The 21,019-nt window shown below is 43.5% G+C and overlaps 1 protein-coding gene across 4 annotated transcripts in view; it reads left to right on the top strand.

Moving 5' to 3' along the window:
* Window positions 1–20,798, top strand: part of tpst1 (tyrosylprotein sulfotransferase 1) — a 32,535-nt gene extending 11,737 nt beyond the window's left edge. For 3 of the 4 annotated variants that reach the window (XM_030381902.1, XM_030381903.1, XM_030381901.1), the window contains exons 3-7: window positions 4,784–4,982; window positions 17,799–17,849; window positions 19,370–19,433; window positions 19,528–19,574; window positions 19,803–20,798. In XM_030381902.1, the coding sequence (XP_030237762.1) occupies window positions 4,784–4,982; window positions 17,799–17,849; window positions 19,370–19,405 (286 nt within the window). In that variant the 3' untranslated portion in view covers window positions 19,406–19,433; window positions 19,528–19,574; window positions 19,803–20,798. The remainder of the gene's footprint in view (window positions 1–4,783; window positions 4,983–17,798; window positions 17,850–19,369; window positions 19,434–19,527; window positions 19,575–19,802) is intronic. The other variant, XM_030381904.1, reaches the window with a different exon arrangement.
* The last annotated feature ends 221 nt before the right edge of the window (window positions 20,799–21,019 follow it).

Here is a 21,019-nt window from a genome sequence, read left to right as displayed (position 1 = left end):
TTATGGTTTGACTTTTGAATTGAATGATGATCAGCACTATTAAGATTCAGTGCTTTTGTCCATGCTGAGTAGTTGTCCATGCTTAATGACTGGATTTTAGAAATGAAAGCCATAACCTAAAGGCAAAACACATTGATATCTTGCTTTTATGCAAACTGAAATGAGATGGCCTCCCACAAACTCGAATTACTTCAGCCATAGCCTTGCGTCAAAGCCCTATTTCAGTAATTGTATATGCTTCATAAAAGTTGTTATATTAATTAGTGTTTCAACTTTCCATATGCCAGTAATGTCCAATTTGAAGGAAACTTTGAATTGAGTACTTTCTAGTAGAGGTTGGTTGAGTGGAAGGTTAATCCTGCAAATCATGGAAGTGCTTTGGCGCGCTTGTTAAGGTGCTGTCTGCGTTGGCATTCCTTCGACTCAATGTACTATGGAGTCCTACAAGCACTCTTCAGTGCAGCTTCTGCAGCCAACGAATTAACCATAAGGGTCCTCGAGTCTTATGGGCAGACCAAATCGACCTTGTGTTGCCGTTTCACAAATCCTGCAAACCAAAATACACTTCAAAAGCTTGTGTACCCAGTCTAATCGAATCCCATGGATTCTACCTCAAAATTCTGTAACATTGGAAACTTAGAAAAGTTGTGATCCTGGCAAATCTCGATTCTTTGTCTCTATCCTTCATCCACAAACAACATAAAGGCATTGGGTATCAAGTCAGTGACTGTCTTTGGGACAAGAATAAGAGGCCCTTTCACTGCCCATATATAATGTCCTTTTTATAAGATTTCATAAAATATTAATACACTAGGACCTTAACCAGAGCTTTCTGAGCACCAAAGACATTGCCATTGTTATGAATGTATCCATAACACAGTTAGCCAAGCAGCGACAACAGAAACATCCTGACTGAACTCTTGAACTTTGCCTCAAGATTGGGTGTTAAGGTCATTCATGTTTAAAAATAAAAATAAAATAATGCAAGGAAGTAATCAAAGTATTATTGACATATAGGGGAACCATTTTGACGAGAAAAGCAGAGTAGTGCAGGTAAATCCAATTAGATTTTCTTAGGTACGGTATTTATAGATGTATATATGCGACAAGATACATTTTTCTATTGCTGCAGATAATCTGATGCTACTTTGTTTTATGTACTTTTCTGTATATCTTTATTTTTTTCTAATGATTATTATCCATATTATGTTTGAAAGCAAAGCAACGACCTCTAGGGAAAACCATTGTTTAAGCATATATAAGGCTTTTGCATTCAGCAATGCTCGAACTATTTCTGAAAAGAAATTCAGCGGTAAAGGTTACTTTGTATTTCCTGATTGGTTTTATTAAAACGGCCTCTCCCTTCTATCGCCGTGGTCCACAACAATACCCACTAACTGGATCCTAATATAATTTCCTGAAGGAGGAAATCCATGCGTCGTCCCTCCAGGGCCTCCCACTGGCGCCCCATCTCTGCCCAGAGCCCATAACAGTCAACCCCCATGACACCTAGTGAAGAGTGCCTCTTATTGACCTGCTCCAACTACCGCCACCACCCCTCCCCAGTTCTGCTCTACTCCCAGGTCTCTATCTACGTGGAGCATCTCTCCGAGTGACCGGCCGTGCCCCAGACCACGGCCTGTAGCGTTAACATCAATTACTCTGCCCTGATTTAGTAGACGCAGCGCCTGGCCGGGAGACCCGCTCCATTACTGGGCCGTCAGCGTTCCGTTTCCCTCCTCCCGTTTGTTCCTCACAAGCTCCCTCTCCCCCGTTTACGATCACAATCTCTCTGCTATCCCGCTGCGTCTCATCAACCCTGGGCGATACAAAAGTCCACTTTGGTTGGGAGAGCCCAGCCATAAATAATTGACATGCCACAGTACATTAAAAGCGAGTGCCCTGAAGAGGGAGGGTTATGTGACCAGAAGGAGAATAATTTTTTATTTTCATTAAATTGGATTGAAGGTCTTGAGAAGAAGTGGGCGTGTGTTATTTGCATACCTGAGACTGCAGATGTGATTAATGTAGACGGGAGCAGGGGTCAGTGGCCTGGTGTCTTTGGCTTCTCTACTTGGTGTTAAAGGGATCCAAGTATATCGCCATTACTATGGTTGATGCATCCCTTGCGTATTTTACTTATTATGTTGTGCTGCGGCAATACTTATGCATTTTTACGTATTTACGTTGTTGCACAAAATTGGACAGATTACCTGCACTGAATTAAAATCTAGTAAAAAAAACCCTGTCAATCAAAAAAGACATTACTTTTGTACCCAAGGAAATGTGTACATTTGAATGTATACATTATACTAGAATGTACTTTTTATTTACAAGGTGTATTATTATTTTTTTCTTTTTAATAAATGCTTTTCAAAGCATATTCTCGTATCATGGAATAGGTCTTTGAGATGCTTAATAGTCTTCTGCCCCAGGACCTTTTTTAAATTTACTCCATCCTTATACCCCTTCACTTCGGTCACGCAGTGATCATCTGGAGCTCAGTGTTTCCCCCAGTACTGTGTTGTTAAGGCGGCCGCCTTAACAACAATAGGGCCCCGCCTTGACTGCCAATGTATATTAAACGGATACTATATATATATATATATATATATATACTTTTTTTTTTTTTTTTCTTTAATAAATATTTTTTATTTATTATGCATTAACAAAGTACAAAACTCTAGTAGGGAAAGAAAACATACTTCCATCAGGTGTAAAAAATAAAGATCAATAATGCATCAGTAGTACTGTTACAACAATGGTCGTGCCTTAAGGCTTTTTGAATGGGATTGAAACGGAGACACCCCCCCCACCCCCCCGCTCCTTGACTACCTTGACCACCTTGACTAAGACATTTTCATGGGGAATCACTGGAGCTTGTTGTCTTCCAAAGTGTAATGCTGACCGTGACATTTCACTGAACACTCTGACATGTCATGCTAACCTTTTGTCAGGAAAACAAACATGCAATCTTCATGCAATTGTAAACATTACATTTTTGATTGGTTAGCAATTGTCGATAGTTGCCCAAGGAGGTGATCAAAACATTTCAAACTAATCTGCGTTTGCCCAGCTTTGTCTCCATATATATTTGTCTCCGTATCGGCACTCATGATGAGTTCTTATCAGGCTGGTCTCCCTCCATCTCTACCAGCACACGAGTGGATATTTGGATCGCAGCCCACCTCTTAGAAACGATTTCCACTGTTCTCCTGAGATGAAGAAGTCGGTTTGCTCTATTAATCATGCAGGAGAGTCTCTTCCTGCGCAGTGTAAAGATTAAATTGCAAAGTAAATGGATTAGCGGGAAGTGAATTGCTATGTGGGGGTATACGGACAGGGAAAATGGATGGAGAGGTGTGTATGCCTTTGTGTAGTGCATGTCAGTCTCTGGTTGAGAGAAATCCACCCAGAGACTGAAATAAAAGTTAACACTGTTGTGTAAATGTCTGTTCTTATTAAGATTGCCTTTATGGTTCCCCTAAAGGAGCCTTTTATTTCAGAGAGTAACAGCATTCTGCCATCTGGTGAAGGAAAAAGACAGACTTTAGTAGATCTGCAATCTAGTTCAACGACCCTGTACAGAGAAACTCACCTAATTGATGGATCAGGATGTCCATGATTTCTCTTTTATTCAAGCTGCTGTTTTAATATTGTTAGCTTTGCTTATTATACAGGTGCCTCAGGTCAGAGGCCCTCCCAGACATAACCTATAACCGGCTGGTTCTCAGTAATGAACAGCAGTAGTGTTGCCCCCCCATTAGTTGTAGCCCGATTCCATAATGTCTAATGTACTCTGTTGTGAGTAAGCGGAGTGGTTAGTCATGGGCATCATGGGTCTAAATTTTGTCCAATAAGAAATAAGTTAACCTTGCTCTATCCCAAAAACAAAGGCGGTAGCCTTTCACTTTCCAAATCCAAACGCCTGCTTAGTAAATGATCCATGTTGGCTAATTTCTTGTCTAAATCTTTTACGTTTTCAAGCCATTTTATCTAAAAAAAAGAATCATGCAAAATCAGGCCCCTATAGTTGATGGTAGGGAAGAGCTCAGTATTTTACTTTTTTAAAAGATTATATTTTTTGCATTTTTGTGCTTTATTCATGAAGATACAGTGAGAAGGGAAAGTATGCTAGAGGGGAGGTAATGCAGCAAAAGAGGAATCCAAAGGTTCCGCAGCGACCTGAATCCTCAGGTCGCTGTGATCAGGGCTGAGCCTTAGTGGTGGTACGTGCTCTACCCAGTGAGCCACCCCATTTGCTTTGATTTAAACTGGAAGCAAGGAACTGCTCAAAAACATTAGAAAAACATAAAGAAGGAAGTGATGTCGGGAGGGGGGTTTATCCACTGCCTTTGGGGAAGAGGCTGCCAGGCAGGCCATCTTTAATTGTGCATGATCCTATTAGGGTCCAATTAGAGCTACGAGCAGCTAAGCGGTCTGGAGCTTGTTTTCATAATTTGATTCGGTACAAGACACACAGTATAATAAACTTTTTGTTCTGCTGTTATGCTATGATGGTAATGTAGGAAGGCGTTTTTCAATTGATGTTTGGTGTGAGATAGTTTGCCATGTCATGCATGTTTCTACATGCATTATATTTCATCACATCTTAATTCTTTACTATATTGTCCTACTTCATTGACCACATCAATCAGTGTTTAAGCGTCTGGATGAGGATCAACCTACTAAATCAAGTATAAGAGGAAGCCCTTTTCACTTACAATGAAACACCCCTCTTGAACCCTAAAGTTTTGGTTGCGTGTTGTTCTTGCCCACGCAGGGTGGAGAGGTCCACAGACCAGGTGATCAAGCCGGTCAACGTGGAGGCCCTGTCCAAGTGGGTGGGAAAGATGCCCACGGACGTGCTGCGGGACATGCCGGCCATTGCCCCCATGCTAGCCCGACTGGGCTACGACCCCCATGCCAACCCCCCCAACTATGGACGACCCGACCAAAAGGTCCTGGACAACACACGAAGGGTGAGTACAGGGGTAACAAAACATTGAGATGTACACTAGAACACCGCTTTCGTCGCCTCCTAGGCATCACGCTACCCCGATCTTTGAGCCCCCTCTCAAGATCTGAGCAGTTGCAGACCCAGAAGGGTGATTAAAGCCAAGAAGCCATTGATTTCCGTGCATGCAGTCTGTTCCCGCAGCCACGTCCTTGCCACATGTCAGCCCATTCTCTGAGCGATGGTGAAGGCGGTGTCTATTTTTAGGCGAGAGATAATGTTTTATTTAATCCTTTTTCTCAAGCGGGGCTATCAGGTGATCTTGCCCCCCCTGCCCCAGGACCTTGAGTTTCATACATCTACACATGATTGTACTGTTTCTTGTGTACTTTCATCTTTTCCCTTTTTTCACACTACTAGTTCCTGGGGCTTCTGCACACTTTTTGCCAAACTGCTGGCACTCAGTGAAAATGCAATGGCGTGCAAAATGGACAGTATGTTTTACATTTAAATACATTTGTTCAAAATGTTTCCATTTAAGCTTGCCTTCAAAGTCAAACGTGTTTTTTTCGGTGGTTTTGGGTGGAAATAACCATATGTGGCGCATATCTACAAATTCAACGTTAAAATGTATTTCATATGGCTGCTGCTGAGTTGTATTGCCCCTAGGAATTCTGGGTAATGCCGACACTTGCCAAACAAATCCTGGCTAGAGCAGCCTACTATTGGCAAGTCAATTCTATGACGCTATGCACTCTTTCAAGTTCTTGTTCCTACAGCATGTTTGTGTTAAATGGCTGGCGTCCATGAAAGATTAGTTGTCTCTGACTCCTGGAACGGACAGCTACAGAGCCGTGGAGGGAGTGAGGCAGAGAAGGAAAGGGAGAGAGAGGAGAGGGTATTGAGTACCTCAATGTGCTGCCTCTCGGGCTTCACTGTGTGTGTGTGTGTGTGTGTGTGTGTGTGTGTGTGTGTGTGTGTGTGTGTGTGTGTGTGTGTGTGTGTGTGTGTGTGTGTGTGTGTGTGTGTGTGTGTGTGTGGCCAATAAATGTGCACATGTAGTTTTTTTTTGGTCTGCAGTACTTCCCGTTGCGTTGACACATCCTCATTCCTCACCCACACAACGCGCTAATGTTGTACACATGCGTACAGACCACTCTCCGTGCTTGCACATCTCGACTGCACTCATTATCAGTGTTTGCTTTCTGTGCGGATGCGTGTCCTATTGTCGTGTTTGTGTTTGTGTGTTTTCTCGGAGGGGGCCATCATCTGTTGTCCGTCCGATGCTGATTAGAAATGTGTGGCAGAACTGGGGTGTTTTGAAGTCACCGCTACACATGAGGAAATGAAAGGGTCCATGGTCTTTTATAAGTCGTGCTACGAATGTCAAATGTTTTTGTTTGTGGCTTCATGAGCATTCAACAATAACGATGGTTATCCACTTTCATCATGTGGCATTAATGAAATATGTTTCGTAGCTTGTATAGCCTGGAGCAGCATGTGTACAAGCAACATAATCATACAACTTGGGTGATATGAAATCATGGGCGTCCACGTTTTTTGTGTGTGTGTGTGTGTGTGTGTGTGTGTGTGTGTGTGTGTGTGTGTGTGTGTGTGTGTGTGTGTGTGTGTGTGTGTGTGTGTGTGTGTGTGTGTGTGTGTGTGTGTGTGTGTGTGTGTGTGCGCGCATATGCAGGGAGAATCTGAGGTGCAAAGTTTGTTCTCCCTTGCTCGTGTGTTTCTGTGGAATGTGTTGCCGCAGCAACCAAGGCAACATTGCATGCTTCTCTATCTGTTAGAGAGAGAGGGAGGGAGGGAAGGAGAGTGCGAGACGTCCCCGTTCTGCCTGAAGGAGACGCCAAGGGCTTTTACTGGAGTGCCCTTCAGCCTCCACCCTATGGTCCCTCAGACAGCGCCTGGCGTGGCAGACAGACTCGGGGGACCCACTCACTCAGCAGAACAAGTAGATTATAGCCCTCCCTCCCCCTGCCTCCCCCGTCCCCCCTGCCCTCTGCTTCTCCTGGCCCCGTCTTGGTGGCACATGTAATGGCGCCCAATGAGCAGACGGATCAAGCAAGCAACGCAATAAATGCTGTATTATCTCAATAAATCATTATAAATGAGCTAGATATATTGGATTTAAGGTTATATTGTATTATACTTATATTTTATTATATTTATTGTATTGGATATTGCAGTTGGTTTTGACAATGGCACCATGTGCAATAGAAGCCGGCACAAGGTAGGGTTGTCAATAAACATATGCATGGGGAAATGAGTTGGTAGAGCGCAAACTAGCTGCCTCTCTTGAAATCTGCTAGGCTCTAATATCAAATGCATTATACTTGGATTTAAAGAAGGACTGGGTAAGATTCTCTATGGGCCTCATTCTGTTTGCAAAGTGATTACACAAACATCTACATCACTATAAAATGCCTGGAGTGGAACCAGAGCATATTTATTTTTCGGTGAGCTTACGTACAGAGACCATGAGGGCAGCGTGCGTGTGTATCATGTTTTAGTGCTATTGAGCTCAAGCTGAGCCATGGAAGTCACTAGGTCTGGCTAGAAAGGGCGACGGCGTGCGAATCCCAGCTGTGTTCCATCCTCAGTGGCCATCCACAACACAGCAGTGTGCATCCTCATGCGATAGGTCTAACCCCTACCTGCTCATGGATGCTATCCGCTAAATCACTGACAGCTAAAAGTGGCATTTAAGGTCGAATTTTTAACTTTCAAATAACTAAATATCTGCCATAATTTTTCCTTTCGGCATGGCACCATACTGTGGATCACTGAACTCTTCCAAGTCCCCACTCCAAAGCCAGTGTACAATGCTGTACATGCACGGGCCATCTGTGTAAACCATCGGAACCTGGGTCTGGTCAGCAGACCCCAGCTTCTGGCTCCCAAGTGTTGCACTGCATTCAAAGGAAACCACTAACCCTTACCATGGCTGCACCACATATGGAGAAACGCTCTCTGGAGCCGCCCAGCACACTTTCCCCCGACGCACGCATGTTCCTTACCCAACCGCCTCCCCTGTCTGGGCAGCCACTCTGAACCAACGGCGTGCAGAGTATGGTTGGGCCGCTGTGCGTGATCATAAGGTTAAATATTTAGAGAGAGAGAGGGCGAGACTAGAGTATCTCATTTACTGCCCTCTCATCCTGCTTGTTTACAGTTCTTAAGGTTTAGACCCATCCGGATAAGAGGTAATCCTTAGAAGCAGTCTGCCTTGGTGCTCTGGTTGAGTGTGGCTTATCCAATCTCCCCCAACCCCTTTTGTTGATTCTAGTATGGCAATTTTTTCAAGAATAATCCATAGATGACATGGGGGGGGGGGGGGGGGGGGGTACGCTGTGTGTGTACGCGTGTGTGTATGCGTGTGTTCTTTTCAGTCAGAGCTGACATTTTTTGTCTCCATGATGTCTGGCGTGTGGGGGGGGGGGGGGGGGATAATAATGAAATAAAATATCATTATTATCCAAAGCTAGCTTTTTATAGTGAGTGGAGGAACCAAATCTTGCTCTTTCACACTTTCCATATTTTGGCCGTACATCTTTGTTGTTTTAAACAATACTTCTCAGTAAGTCTTGTGTTAAGGTCTTCCTTGCAGTGGAGATTCTCTGATCGGAAAGTCGTAGTCAACGGGTCCACAAAATGGTTGATGGGGCTCAACCCAGTAGCCCAGGGCTACTGGGCGGCGTCCCTCCCTGGCAAACAACGCGTCCACAAAATGGTTGATGGGGCTCAACCCTGTAGCCCAGGGCTTCTGGACCGGCTCCAAAAGCCGCAATCAATTTTTCTTTAAGTGGCTTTTGCAGTTGTTCCAAATCCCGGGTGAGAAATGGATATTGGCGATCAATACATCCTTGGTGTCTCTCGTAGCAACAATAAAATAAATAAATAATAGATGCGGGAGATATGAGTAGCCATATGTGGGAGGTGTTGGGTGTCTCTTGATAACATGGCTGGGCTTCAACCTGGGATGTTGATGCTAGCACGTCCTTGCGAGGTGTCGGCTAATCATCTGGTATTGATCTCTGAGCCCATGCCTGTTATGATCATCATTGCTTTGCTGATTATGATACTTATTGGACTCATGTTCTTTGACTGGATACATAGATGTAGTGCTCTGCGAGGCTGGTGGATGCAAGTAAGCCCACAGTTATAGGTCAGTTCAGGCCATTGCTAAGCCAATGGTGGCCCAAAATAGTAGCTTTGGTCAGGGTGTGGACCCAGCTGCAAGTGGGTGTTTGTAGCTTTTGAACCGTAACACTGTATTCAGGTTAAGATAAATCCAGGTCACCAACGGGGATTCCTTGGTTGGAAGGCCTGTGTTGCTTGTAGCTTAGCGCACTGCGGTCCCCTCAAACAGCCACCGCACCAGATGTTGCAGATGGGCTGATTCCCCTTATTGACTCCTAATGGACTTCCTTCCCTAAGGACCGTAATCTTTTAATGCCGGTCGCCACTGCCTTTACCACCATCACAGTCCCGTAAGCTGATACATAATGGCCGGGGTCAAGCAAGAAAGATTGCACTGATGCCCACTGCCTATTTCTATTCAAAACCATGTATTAATATGCTAATCCTGCATTAAGCACTAAAAATAACATGAGAAGGTTAACAGTGCAATATTTAATGAGCTATTTCCTGAGTTTATTCATACGTTCCTGGGGTTACATACATAACACATAACATGTTTAAATCCAACATCCAAAGTATTTGAATGTTCAATTATATCCAAATATTTTATCCAAATGTTCTCAATATGGTGGATTTAGCTTTGAATGTGAAACGTTTATGGTTAGCTGGGGATGTTGGCCATCTGTGTGTGAGTGTGCGCGCGCCCCAAGGCAATGTAATGGGGCATAAGGAGATTACAAGCTACAAATCAACGCTTTTCCCTGCCATGAAGACGGGCACAATCTGAACTTTATTATCTGTCAGCAAACCTGATTGTGCAATCTCAACTTTGTTTTCCCATCAAATGTCTTTTTGGTTTCTCTTTCTGTATGAACATGAAGTGGATAACCTTTTTCTGTTCTGAGGGAACACCTAGTGGAATGTACTGACTGGTAGGATGGCACGAGACAACCCTACAGCTAAAACAACCTCGCCCAAACGTTGTCACTTTTTCCAAATGCTTTGCGGTGGTATGGCTGCCATTTTGGCCCGCTCAGCAGAGAATGTTTGACTCATAGGATTTGCTAGGTTTAGTGCCAAAAACAGATCCGCCTTGACTAGACGGAGGCACGGTGCCAGCGTCGTTGTCTGTACTAAAGTGGTTCTATACTGGAAAAATGCAGGGAAGGGACCAAAATAATAAGCGCACTTTAACCAAATGCAAAAATTAGTTGAATAATTACAATTATCAGAGGCAGGACACATGGTGATGACGTGTGTAAGTTTCACAATTTGGTGAATCCATCAAGTCATACATCCCAGTCCAGATCTCTCCTCTAGACCTTGGGAGAGACGACGAGGGGCTTTAGTGCTCATCTTTCTTGAAGAAAAACCTGATACCACCATATTGTCACCATGGTGATCACATGCTAGTTTGGGCAACTCCTCTGAGAGAAGGGACACATGGAGGAAGCTATGACACAATGGAAATACTGGTGACACATTGGTTTCACACTGGATTATGTTAGCTGGTAAAGGTATCAGTTCTGTTGTTCAGAATACACCCCGTACCATCTTGGGTGGTGACTGCTACCATTCACACAGTCAATTTCTATAAAATCCTTGGTTGTAATTTTCAGGATATGGCAAGATAACGTGCCGGAATCACTGCAATTGGAAACCATGGAGGGTCTTTCCAATTTGTAATTTTTGTCCATACTTCGATTTAAAAAGCTGTGTCACTCTCTACATGATCCGCTAAGCCGCCCGATCCACTGTACGAAAAGCTTCACGTTTCACAGTGGTTTACATTTCCGTCCTGCATGTGTTTACACACCAAAGTCTGCAAGGAATAGGTTAACACCTTGTGAACTTTGAGAATATCTCGAAGGGTTGGACAACAAAGCGTCAGATGCCAGTGCCTCCTTCGTTGTGTGAGCTTGTGCCGTTAATCTTAAAGATCCCATGCCATGCTATTTATGGATGCTTTAATATAGGTATTAGTTGGCTACAAACACAGTATTCAAAGACGTCCCCGAAATTCAGCCGTGGTGCAGAGTTACAGCCACTCCAAACCAGTCGCACATTGAGCTTCCCCCAAACGCGCTGTTTCGGTGGGCGTGTCAAGGCAGGTCAAGGAGGGGGGTGGGGGTGTGGCCCTGAGCAGCTTGTAGCCACAGTACAATGCGCTCTGGTTACGGTGGGCGTGTCAAGGCAGGTCAAGGAGGGGGGTGGGGGTGTGGCCCTGAGCAGCTTGTAGCCACAGTACCATGCGCTCGCCGCTCTGTTGACGGTGGATGTATCGCAATGGCTCGTAGAAACCCATATTATACATAGATATCTATATAATATAATATAATATATGATGTATATTATCACCTGGCCCTGCATGCGCTGTTTACGGTGGATGTATCGCAATGGCTCTTATAAACCCATATTATACATATCTATATCATATAATCTATAATATATATTATCACCTGGCCCTGAGCAGCTTGTAGCCACGGTACCATGCGCTCTGTTTACGGTGGATGTATCGCAATGGCTCTTAGAAACCCATTTTATACATAGATATCTATATCATAATATATATTATCATGGCCAAAAGCTGTGTGAGCCTCCAGACGATAAAACGACCGCGTCTTCTTCAGATTGATGTGGAAGTGGAAGAACCAGAGACGTCGGAGAACCCGACGAAGTCCTTTGCGATTCATTATATCGTCTGCACACAGGTTTTGGCCGTGATAATATGTATTATTTGATATAGATATCTATGTATTATATGATATTATTTAGATGTAGAGCCCCAGGACTGTAACGCTGCTGGAGTTGTTATTAGGATCTAAACAACACGTCGGACTCTCGTCTCTGGTATTTCTACAACAAGACTCGTAGTGGGGGTTATCTCAGCCATGGTTGAGAATGAATTGGGGGAAAGGAACTTTGGCTTTGACTCCCTGAAGTACATGAACCACGACATGGAGGAGAAGGGGATTGTTGGCCGCGAATGTATCCCGCTTGAGCCCTGCTTCCCGCCGCCTCGGCAGCGGTCAGCGCTAATCACCGCCTCCTGAAGCGGTGGTCCATCGGCAGCGAGGCTCCGGCGGGAGACGACCGCGGTCAACAATCCCTTTCTCCTCCATGTTGTGGTTCATGCCTACTTCAGGGAGTCAAAGCCAATGTTCCTTTCCCCCAATTCATTCTCAACCATGGCTGAGATAACCCCCACTACGAGTCTCGTTGTAGAAATACCAGAGACGAGAGTCCGACGTGTTATGCGCCATCACACCAACAGCAGAACGGTTATCCAAATAACAAGGAAGTGTACAACACTTGCGTTACAGTCCTGGAGCTCTATATCTAAATAATATCATATAATACATATATATCTATATCAAATAATACATATTATCACGGCCAAAAGCTGTGTGCACGTCCAGACGATATAATGAATCACAAAGGACTTCGTCGGGTTCTCCGACGTCTCTGGTTCTTCCACTTCCAACTGTCGCAGTTCATGTACTTCGATGTCGTTCTGCCATTGCATTCAAAATTCTGTAACTAGCCTGTTACTATGAACTAAGCAACTACCATACACGTATTAGCATTTAGCACTAGCTCAATCACGACTCCTTCAGAATTCTTGTGGGTGGTTACGAACCAACCAAGTGGGCAGGGCCATGAATAATAGTTTGACAACGCTACGTCACAGTGTCACCTTATCCAGATTGGCTCATTTCTTCTGCCTTTTTCCTTTCATTGCCTATTGCATTCAGCAGACACACTGCATAGATTTCAAACTTACCACAGCTCACAAACTTATTCAGACCTATGTTATTTAACAAACAACAGGAAAAATGTGATTTTAATGGCATGGGCTCTTTAAAGCATTGTTCATACATAAGGAAACGCATTTACCAGCATTTCGATACTCGCTTCTATTCACACAAATAACCCCCATAGCGTTGAATTACTGTTAAAGGGGACATATTATGAAAACAACACTTTTCCTGGGATTTGGGTTGTTGTTTTGGGTGTCTGGTGCTCCCACACGCATACAAACTTTGAAAAAAATCTGTACATGATTTTTTTGGGTGAGATATGGATTTCTGAAAGTACCCCGCCTACAGGTACCAAAAGAACGAGTGTCAGTTCTTTGCAATAAGAGCATTGCTAAGATTTTGTGGACCAGCGGACGAGCAGCTCCGGCGGGGGGAACTCGGTGGCAGCTCAGCTCCGGGAGTACAATCCCTTTCTCTGCCTGCGGCACCGCCGGAGCTGCCGGATTGCCGCCGAAGCTTTGGCGGCAGTCAGGAGGATGGGACATGGAGAAGAAAGGGGTTGCACTCTGAGTTGCCGGATAGGGCTGAGCTGCGCTGCCGGATAGGGCTGGGTAAATAAATCGATTTCATTTAAATTTTGCAATTTCGATTCGTAGGGCATGAGTTCGATTTTTTATTTTATTTTATTTATTTTTTTTGTTACCATTATTATTATTGTTGCACTTTAATAAGCAATGCCTTAATGCAATTTGCAGTCATGGAATGTTGTAGTTCAAGTACACTTTCACTTGCAATTCCTTTTCAAAATTGCACTTTTGAGACTTGAGACAGTTTTGCTTACGGCTCATGTTTAAACTGTCCAATTTACAAGTTTGCATTTAAAACCTGTTGTTTATGGTGAAGAGAAAAAAATAAAGTACATTTGTATTTTGTAACACAGTTGAGCCATTTTCATTATTAAAGAGCAGATCGAATCGTGATTAATCAATTCAGAACCCTATGAATCGAAATCGAATCGATTTTAGGAAATTGGCCACGATACCCAGCCCTACTGCTGGACTGCCGCCGAGCTACCCCCGCCGGACTTTTCAGCTCCCGGAGGACACCCGCCGGAGCAGCCGAAATGCTTCAGCAGCAGTTCAGCTCCCGGAGTACATCGCTGGAGCTGCAGGACTGCCGGCCAGACCGCTTTGACGGCGGCCGGACTGCCGCTGAAGCTTCGGCCGAGTTATCCCCCTCTGCGAGTCTTTACTTGTTGACGTCAGACGCAGTCTTTATGATTCATAATGTCATCCGAGGCGCACATAGGTTTTGGCCATGATATTAGATATAATATTATATAAATACCCATATATAATATTATTATTATTATATTATATAGATATAGAGGGCCGTATTCACAAAGCATTTTATCTTACCGCTAGGAGTGCTCCTAACTCGCGCTAAAACATTTTACGTAGGAGTTTTTTCTTAAAAGTTATTCACAAAGCCGCTGAGACCTACTCTTACTAAGGATAAATCACAAAGAGTGAACTAAGAGTGACGCGCCGTTGCTATGGAATACGTCAATTCGCGTGCACGAGTTTAGAGGCGGTCAGTTCGGTGATTGGTTGTTCAGACGAGCCCACTGAATCACCGAAAAACAAGGAAATAGCCTAGGCTAGAAATGAATTCCTATTAAGTAGTTATAGTGAAGTTAGCAGAATACACGCATGATGACAATTTTGTGCAGACCACGATAATGACGTTGTAGCCTGCACGTTCAAGAGAGAGAGAAAGAAAACAATAAAAATACGTAAAATTTAAAAGAAAATAAATGTTATGAACTACCCAACTGTTGACTGATTGCCAAGGTGTTTACCTAAAATGTGTCTTCAAAGTGATCCCTATATGCCTGTCCACTCGGTTCCACACGGCCAAATTCATTGTCATGTTGATCGCCATCATCATCATCATCATCATCATCATCATCATCGTCTGGCTGTGGAATGTTCCTCCGCTTGCAGAGGTTGTGTAGAATGGCACATACAGTGATTACTGTGCTTGCCCTCTCTGGGGTGAGGCGTATTTCGCTATGGAGGACATGAAACCGACGTTTCATCTGCCCGATCCTCTCTCCACAACATTTCGTGCATGTTTGTGTGCTCTAGCGCAGCGGTCCCCAACCCCCGGTCCGCGGACCGGTACCGGTCCGTGGGTCATTTGGTACCGGTCCGCAGAGAAAGATTATTTATTTATTTAATTTTTTTTTTTTTTTTTTTTTTTTTTATTCACTTCGCAATACTGTCACTCTTTTACATGCCATAAGTCTATATGCAGTTGTTAGATTGCATATAACATGTTTGCATTTTTGGCAACCTCTGCGCAACATAACCCAAGTCTTTATGCAGTTATTAGATTGCATATAACATGTTTGCATTTTTGGCAACCTCTGCGCAACATAACCCAACCCCAAAAAGCTGCCTCAGACCGCTCACCATTAAAATGCGCGAATCATGGGTAGCTGAAGATCCAGGCCACTTTGCAACAACATCCAGTTGGCTATGTTAAAATTTGCATCAAAAACAACCTGCGTGTTGATGGAATGCACTTTCTTCCTATTGACGAACACGTCCTCGTCTTTTGATGGCGCAATTATTTTTATGTGCGTCCCGTCAGTAGCACCGACCACAACGGGCATACCTGCAATTGCCATGAAGTTGGCTTTGATCCTGTGTAATTGTTGAATGTCCAAAGGAAAGTTTATGGCACGGCTGACTGATGGTTGCAATAATTTTAAATCGTCGGCATTGCAAAGTTGCATTTCCCCTGTTGCTAAATAACGTAGTGTGGCCAAACATTTTATTTCGGGACTAATCTGATTATTCCTGTTAGTCGGGGATGTTATTGCATTGCGCATTAACTCCACAATAAGTTGAATACCCTAACATTTCGTCTCGCAGGCATTTTACGATTCTTTGTGAATAGGTCTTACTGAGTTAGGAGTCCTCTTGAGGACTTTTAAGCTCTCCTAGACTTAGGTGCTACTTTTAGTCCTAAAATACTTTGTGAATTGCTCTTAGTGAAAAAAGTTAGGAGTCCTAAATTTAAGAGTGACACGCCCATTATTTTTAGGAGTTACTCCTAAATTCGCCAGTTAGGACCTACTTTTAGCCCTAAGATCCTTTGTGAATACGGCCCCAGGTGTCCGCAAACGGAAACAATCCCTTCTCCTCCATGCTGTGGTTCAGTCTGACAGCTCATTGGTCAATGGGCAGCAGCTCATTTGCATTAAAGCTACAGACACCAGAAACAGCGCATTCTGAAGGGACTGAAACAGAGGGGAATTCCTTGAAGCAACCGGCTTCAAATACAAGTTTTCGGGAACTCAAATACTATGCTTACTTACTCGCCATAATATGTTTCCTTTATTATACCTCAAAATAACACTCCGCAGCTGCAAGGTCTCATTGCTGCAGTTCCCCCTGTCTCTGCCTCTTGCTGTTGTTTCCACTCAGAAAAGGGTTCGGGGGAAAGTTATGAACACAGTCTTGCTTCTTCTGAGAAATGACGAAGGCATACAAAATGGCCCCCAAGAGGAAATCAGAAACATGCTCTCCTCTCGCTGTCTTGTGCTCTCTCTCTTGCTCTACTTGGCTTTAGTTAATCAGGATCCTGGCAAGACTGAAGCTTAAGCAGGTCACACAAGCATGCATGCATACAGACACGGAATTAAAGAGTTTTACCTAATTTAACTTCTTAAAATCACGTTCACGCACCCCATTCAGTATACGGAAACCTGATATTGTCTGTTTGACCCAACCAGGGATATTGATATCAGACCGCCAACTTCCGCTCCCCATCTGCATGGCCCATGCAGGCTCCAGGAAAGGACACTGTTATCCCTTGATCTTTTAGCAAGCCACTGAGGCCCTAGTTGTGAGGAAATGGATCCACGTACGCGCGCATGGATAGATAGGGCTTAGGAAAGAGAGGGGTGATGAGGGTAGGACTGCCGACGCCACCCTCCATTGTTTCCAAAGGTTCCCTCATTCTTCATTTCATTTTCATTGTGCCAGAAGGCAGTTGAGGGAAGTTAAACATTGGCAACCATAAAAAACATTAACGTTTCTTGGATACGAAACAAATGCAGAAAAGGATTCATGACCGCTGTTTGCTAAGAAATAAATATGCCATAGTCCATTGTCTCTTCCACAATCAATATTACTCTCTGTCACTATCCATGCGTCTCATCCATGCAACACTCACTCACTCACTCACTCACTCACTCACTCTCCCTATCTGACTCTCTCTCCCTCTCTCTCTCCCTCCCTGTCTCTCTCTCCCCCTCTCCCTCCCTGCCTGCCGGAAATGTATTTTTTAACCATGAACACACCTCCTGCTACATGCTGATATGCTGGCAGCTCTCCAGAAAAGCAGCCAGTAGAAATCCCCCTCTCCAACCCTTTCTCCACACGATCCATCCCACCCTACAACCCACTCATCCAAAGACCGAAGCACACCAATCATAATGTGTTAGAATTAGCCCTACTATTTGGAACGAGTGGGGGAAAAAAATACCCCTCTACATCAGAATGTTGGGTCAATATGGTTCTAGTTGTTGTTGTTGTGAGGGTGGTGCCACAAATGATGTGAAAATCACGCTCTGTATGCTTTGAGTTTAACATTATGCACTCATGCACACACACACGCACTACAACAGGGACCCCTTGAGATAGTGGAAAATCTGATGAACCTGGCCCCACTTGGTATCCCATCATGACCACGTGTCATTTCCGTTGTGGATGCTGATAGGATGACTGGAGCAGAGTGTAACGAATGTGTCTGAATCATGTCTGGTTCCCTCGGTCCTGATCTAGCTGCCTAAGAGGGAGGTCCGAAGTATGTTGTTCATAGCCTCTAAACACCTGGCCCTTTTGTTTTTCCAGGTCTTTAAAGGAGAATTTCAGCTCCCAGATTTTCTAAAAGAACAGTCACAGGTACAGTGCGCATTCTGCCTGTTGTTCTGATCCTTTTATACAGTTTTCATTTATTTATGATTCATGGCTTTTCTGATTAAGTTACTCCATGTGCAGCAAATTAGAAGATCAGACCGCAAAATGTCATCTGCTTAGAGTTATTTAGAGTTATTTTTGTCGTCTTTGCTTATGTTTCTTTAGACCTCACTTTTTAGCCTCTAATTTTGCCTTTCCTTATCTTGCGTTTGGCCATTGTTTCCTGTTTTGGGACACCAGCTTGTCTTTCGTGGAAGCATATCTGTTGTCTCTTCTTATTGCCGCTGAGGTCTCCATCTGTTTGAGACTTTCCATTTCCCAACGCTTTGCAAAAGACCACTGTCACCATCTGCTGGTCGTAAGGGTGTTCTGCACTCAGTGGTGTGTGTGTGTGTGTGTGTGTGTGTGTGTGTGTGTGTGTGTGTGTGTTACGGCCACCCTTTAAAACATGGCTCGCGGTTCGGCGGCCAGTAACATGATAGGAAAACACAGAAACCAGAATTAAAGTTTAAATAATAATGTCTCTTTATTAAACGAAAGTCGTTCCCAAACTCCCAACAACGGGAGGCCGGATTAACCAAAAAACAAAAGGGGTGGAGGAAGCCTGTGCCAGCCGCGCATTGGGCCGTCGAAACCAGGACTTTACCTCCTCCTACCCTACAATTCCCAGACTCTGCTAACCACAGAAAACACGAAAAATACCTATTCTAACAGAGATCCGAACAGCTCAGGACAGCGTGACAATGCCAATGGTGAGAGAGAGACCCGTGCGGGAACACAGGCCACGCCTTAAGTAGCAGTAGTAGTAGCAGCTCCACCCCCGAATCAGGAACACCTGAGAGACAGAAGAGAATAGAGCAGGAGGAATAAGCAAAAAGGGGAAGCGCGTAACAGTGTGTGTTTGTGTGTGCGTGTGTGCGTGTGTGTGTTTGTGTGTGTGTGTGTGTGTGTGTGTGTGTATTCTCAATGTCTTTACATCTTCTATTAATCCATTTTTTTTTCTTTCTCAGGGCACTATGCTATGCTGTCGATTTTTTTTAATATATACTACAGATGCGTTAGCAAAGAAATTGCCATATTGTGTAGTTCCTGGATCTTGTCTTAATGATTGATTATCACTAGGTCACATAGTAGCATAGTTTCCTGAGTTTCCTGTCATCTACAGGCTAAATTCCATGATTCACTTAACAACATGACTAACTGCTTTCAAGAGAAATCTGTCAAATTTGGGCGACTGTTTTTAGTCTCTTTTTTTTTTTTACTTAAAATGCAGGATTACAGGGCTTAATTGTGACCAAAGAAGACGGATGGACCTTTTTAAAAGTGTTTTTACAAATAAAATGGCTGAAATCTCACAAAGGCATTCGTGGACAGTTTTTCTATTGAAAGCACAGAGCTTAACCTTATCCTCTCACCCTGCAGATTAGTGGGTGTGTATGTAAGTGTGTTTATCTCATAGATTAAACTTTAACAAGTTTTCATTTTTTTCCCTCTCAAATCCTTAGCTTCAGAAATCTCCAGAGAAGCCCAGTCCCACCTAGAGAGACGAGGCGTATTGCGTCACCACAGGTACAATGGGCCTCTGTTTATCCTCCTCTACGGTGGACGGCTGACGTCTAAGCCATGGTCACGTCTAATGCCGCCTTTTCTCAACATTATCTAGAGTCGTCTTGGAGATCTGCAGCCTGTTACCCCCTGATACACTCATCGGTGAGTTACAAACCCCTCGCCTTAACACACAGGCCCCTTTTTTAGCTGTCAGCTTTCCAGGTTATTTAGAATTTCTACTTTTTTTCCCCTAAATCCTTGTATGTGTCAAGTAGTCAATCAATAAAACCAATGTTGGAACATAGAAAGGTTTTGTGTTATCTGGTAAAATCTGAAATCATTGATAGAGGTTTTTTTTTTTTCTCTTTTTTCAAAACATGCTGCTTGTAGGAGGGACATAAGCAAGGACGGACATGCCATGAAAACACCGCCTTGTTCACCGCCTTCCATGGGCCTCTCCCGGCCCCCCTCTCTCCTCTATCTGTCGCTACCGTAAAGCCGGACGAGGACTGTGCTCATCTGGGGTCCTGCTGCTGGCCCTCACCATACTGTCTGCGCAGAACTCTTTGCCTTGGGTGTTGTAGTGTAAAGGAAATGTTTATCACAACAGTGACCACAGAATGTTTTATTTCAGCCCCACGTCATGCTCATCGGAATTACGTTTAGACATTATTAATGTGCTTTATAACAAACCTATGATTCTGTTATGAGGAACTGCAGCGAAGTAAACACTGCAGGATGTATTTATGGAGAAATGTTAGCTTTTTAAAGAGGCATTATCTATTTTAATGTTTAATTTTTTCATGCTTTTGTATCGTGCAATTTAATTGGTACAGTTTAATTATTGACTGTGATAAACGAATGGTTTTAAAATAATAACATTGAGTCCATTTCTTTCGTAAACCAAGAACTTATCTTTAAACCAAGTTATCGTCCCAAGATGCAAAATACCAGCAGCTGCAAGAGATGTTCAGGTAGGGTTGGTGAAAAGTGTAAGTTCAAGAATAAAGTGATGGATGAAACATGAAGAGACTATGGGGAAGGAACTGAATCCATGTATACCGTTCACATATGTACAATGTTGGTGCGCGAAGATGGTTCTAGCACATAAAGATTTACTTTTAACCTGCACATTCTTTAATTCAACTAAACACTTACTGGTATGTTAATGTTAATCATGAATTGGCACGTTTCAAATGTATGTCTTTAAATTGAGTCTGCTGTTATTGTCCCTGTTTGCCAATGCTGTCATTTGAAGTAAGGAGAAGCACATAATTGAACAACCTTTTTAATAATACGTTACATTCAAGGCAAATAATACATCCTTAACAATACATACTCAGCAATGCAAATGTTGGCTGTCTAAATAAATAGCTTTAAAATCTTTGTCAGTGCACAACATTGAGAATTAACACTTAACAGTCAACGTATAACAAAGATTTCGGCACACATTCTGTTGCACAGTATACAACTCAAACTAGTAGGCATTCACAAGAGTGCCATCAAAACAAAAGTAAAAAATAGATCTTAAGATAACTTTTTATGCTTTCTTCTACTGTCCTCATAGAAATATTGGGCTCTTCGGTCGTATTTACAGCGAGAAAGAC

This window comes from Gadus morhua, chromosome 16, assembly GCF_902167405.1.
Source record: "Gadus morhua chromosome 16, gadMor3.0, whole genome shotgun sequence".
NCBI classification, from domain to species: Eukaryota; Metazoa; Chordata; class Actinopteri; order Gadiformes; family Gadidae; genus Gadus; species Gadus morhua.
Note: the sequence above shows the minus strand (reverse complement) of the source record. Positions and strands in the feature narration are given on the sequence as shown.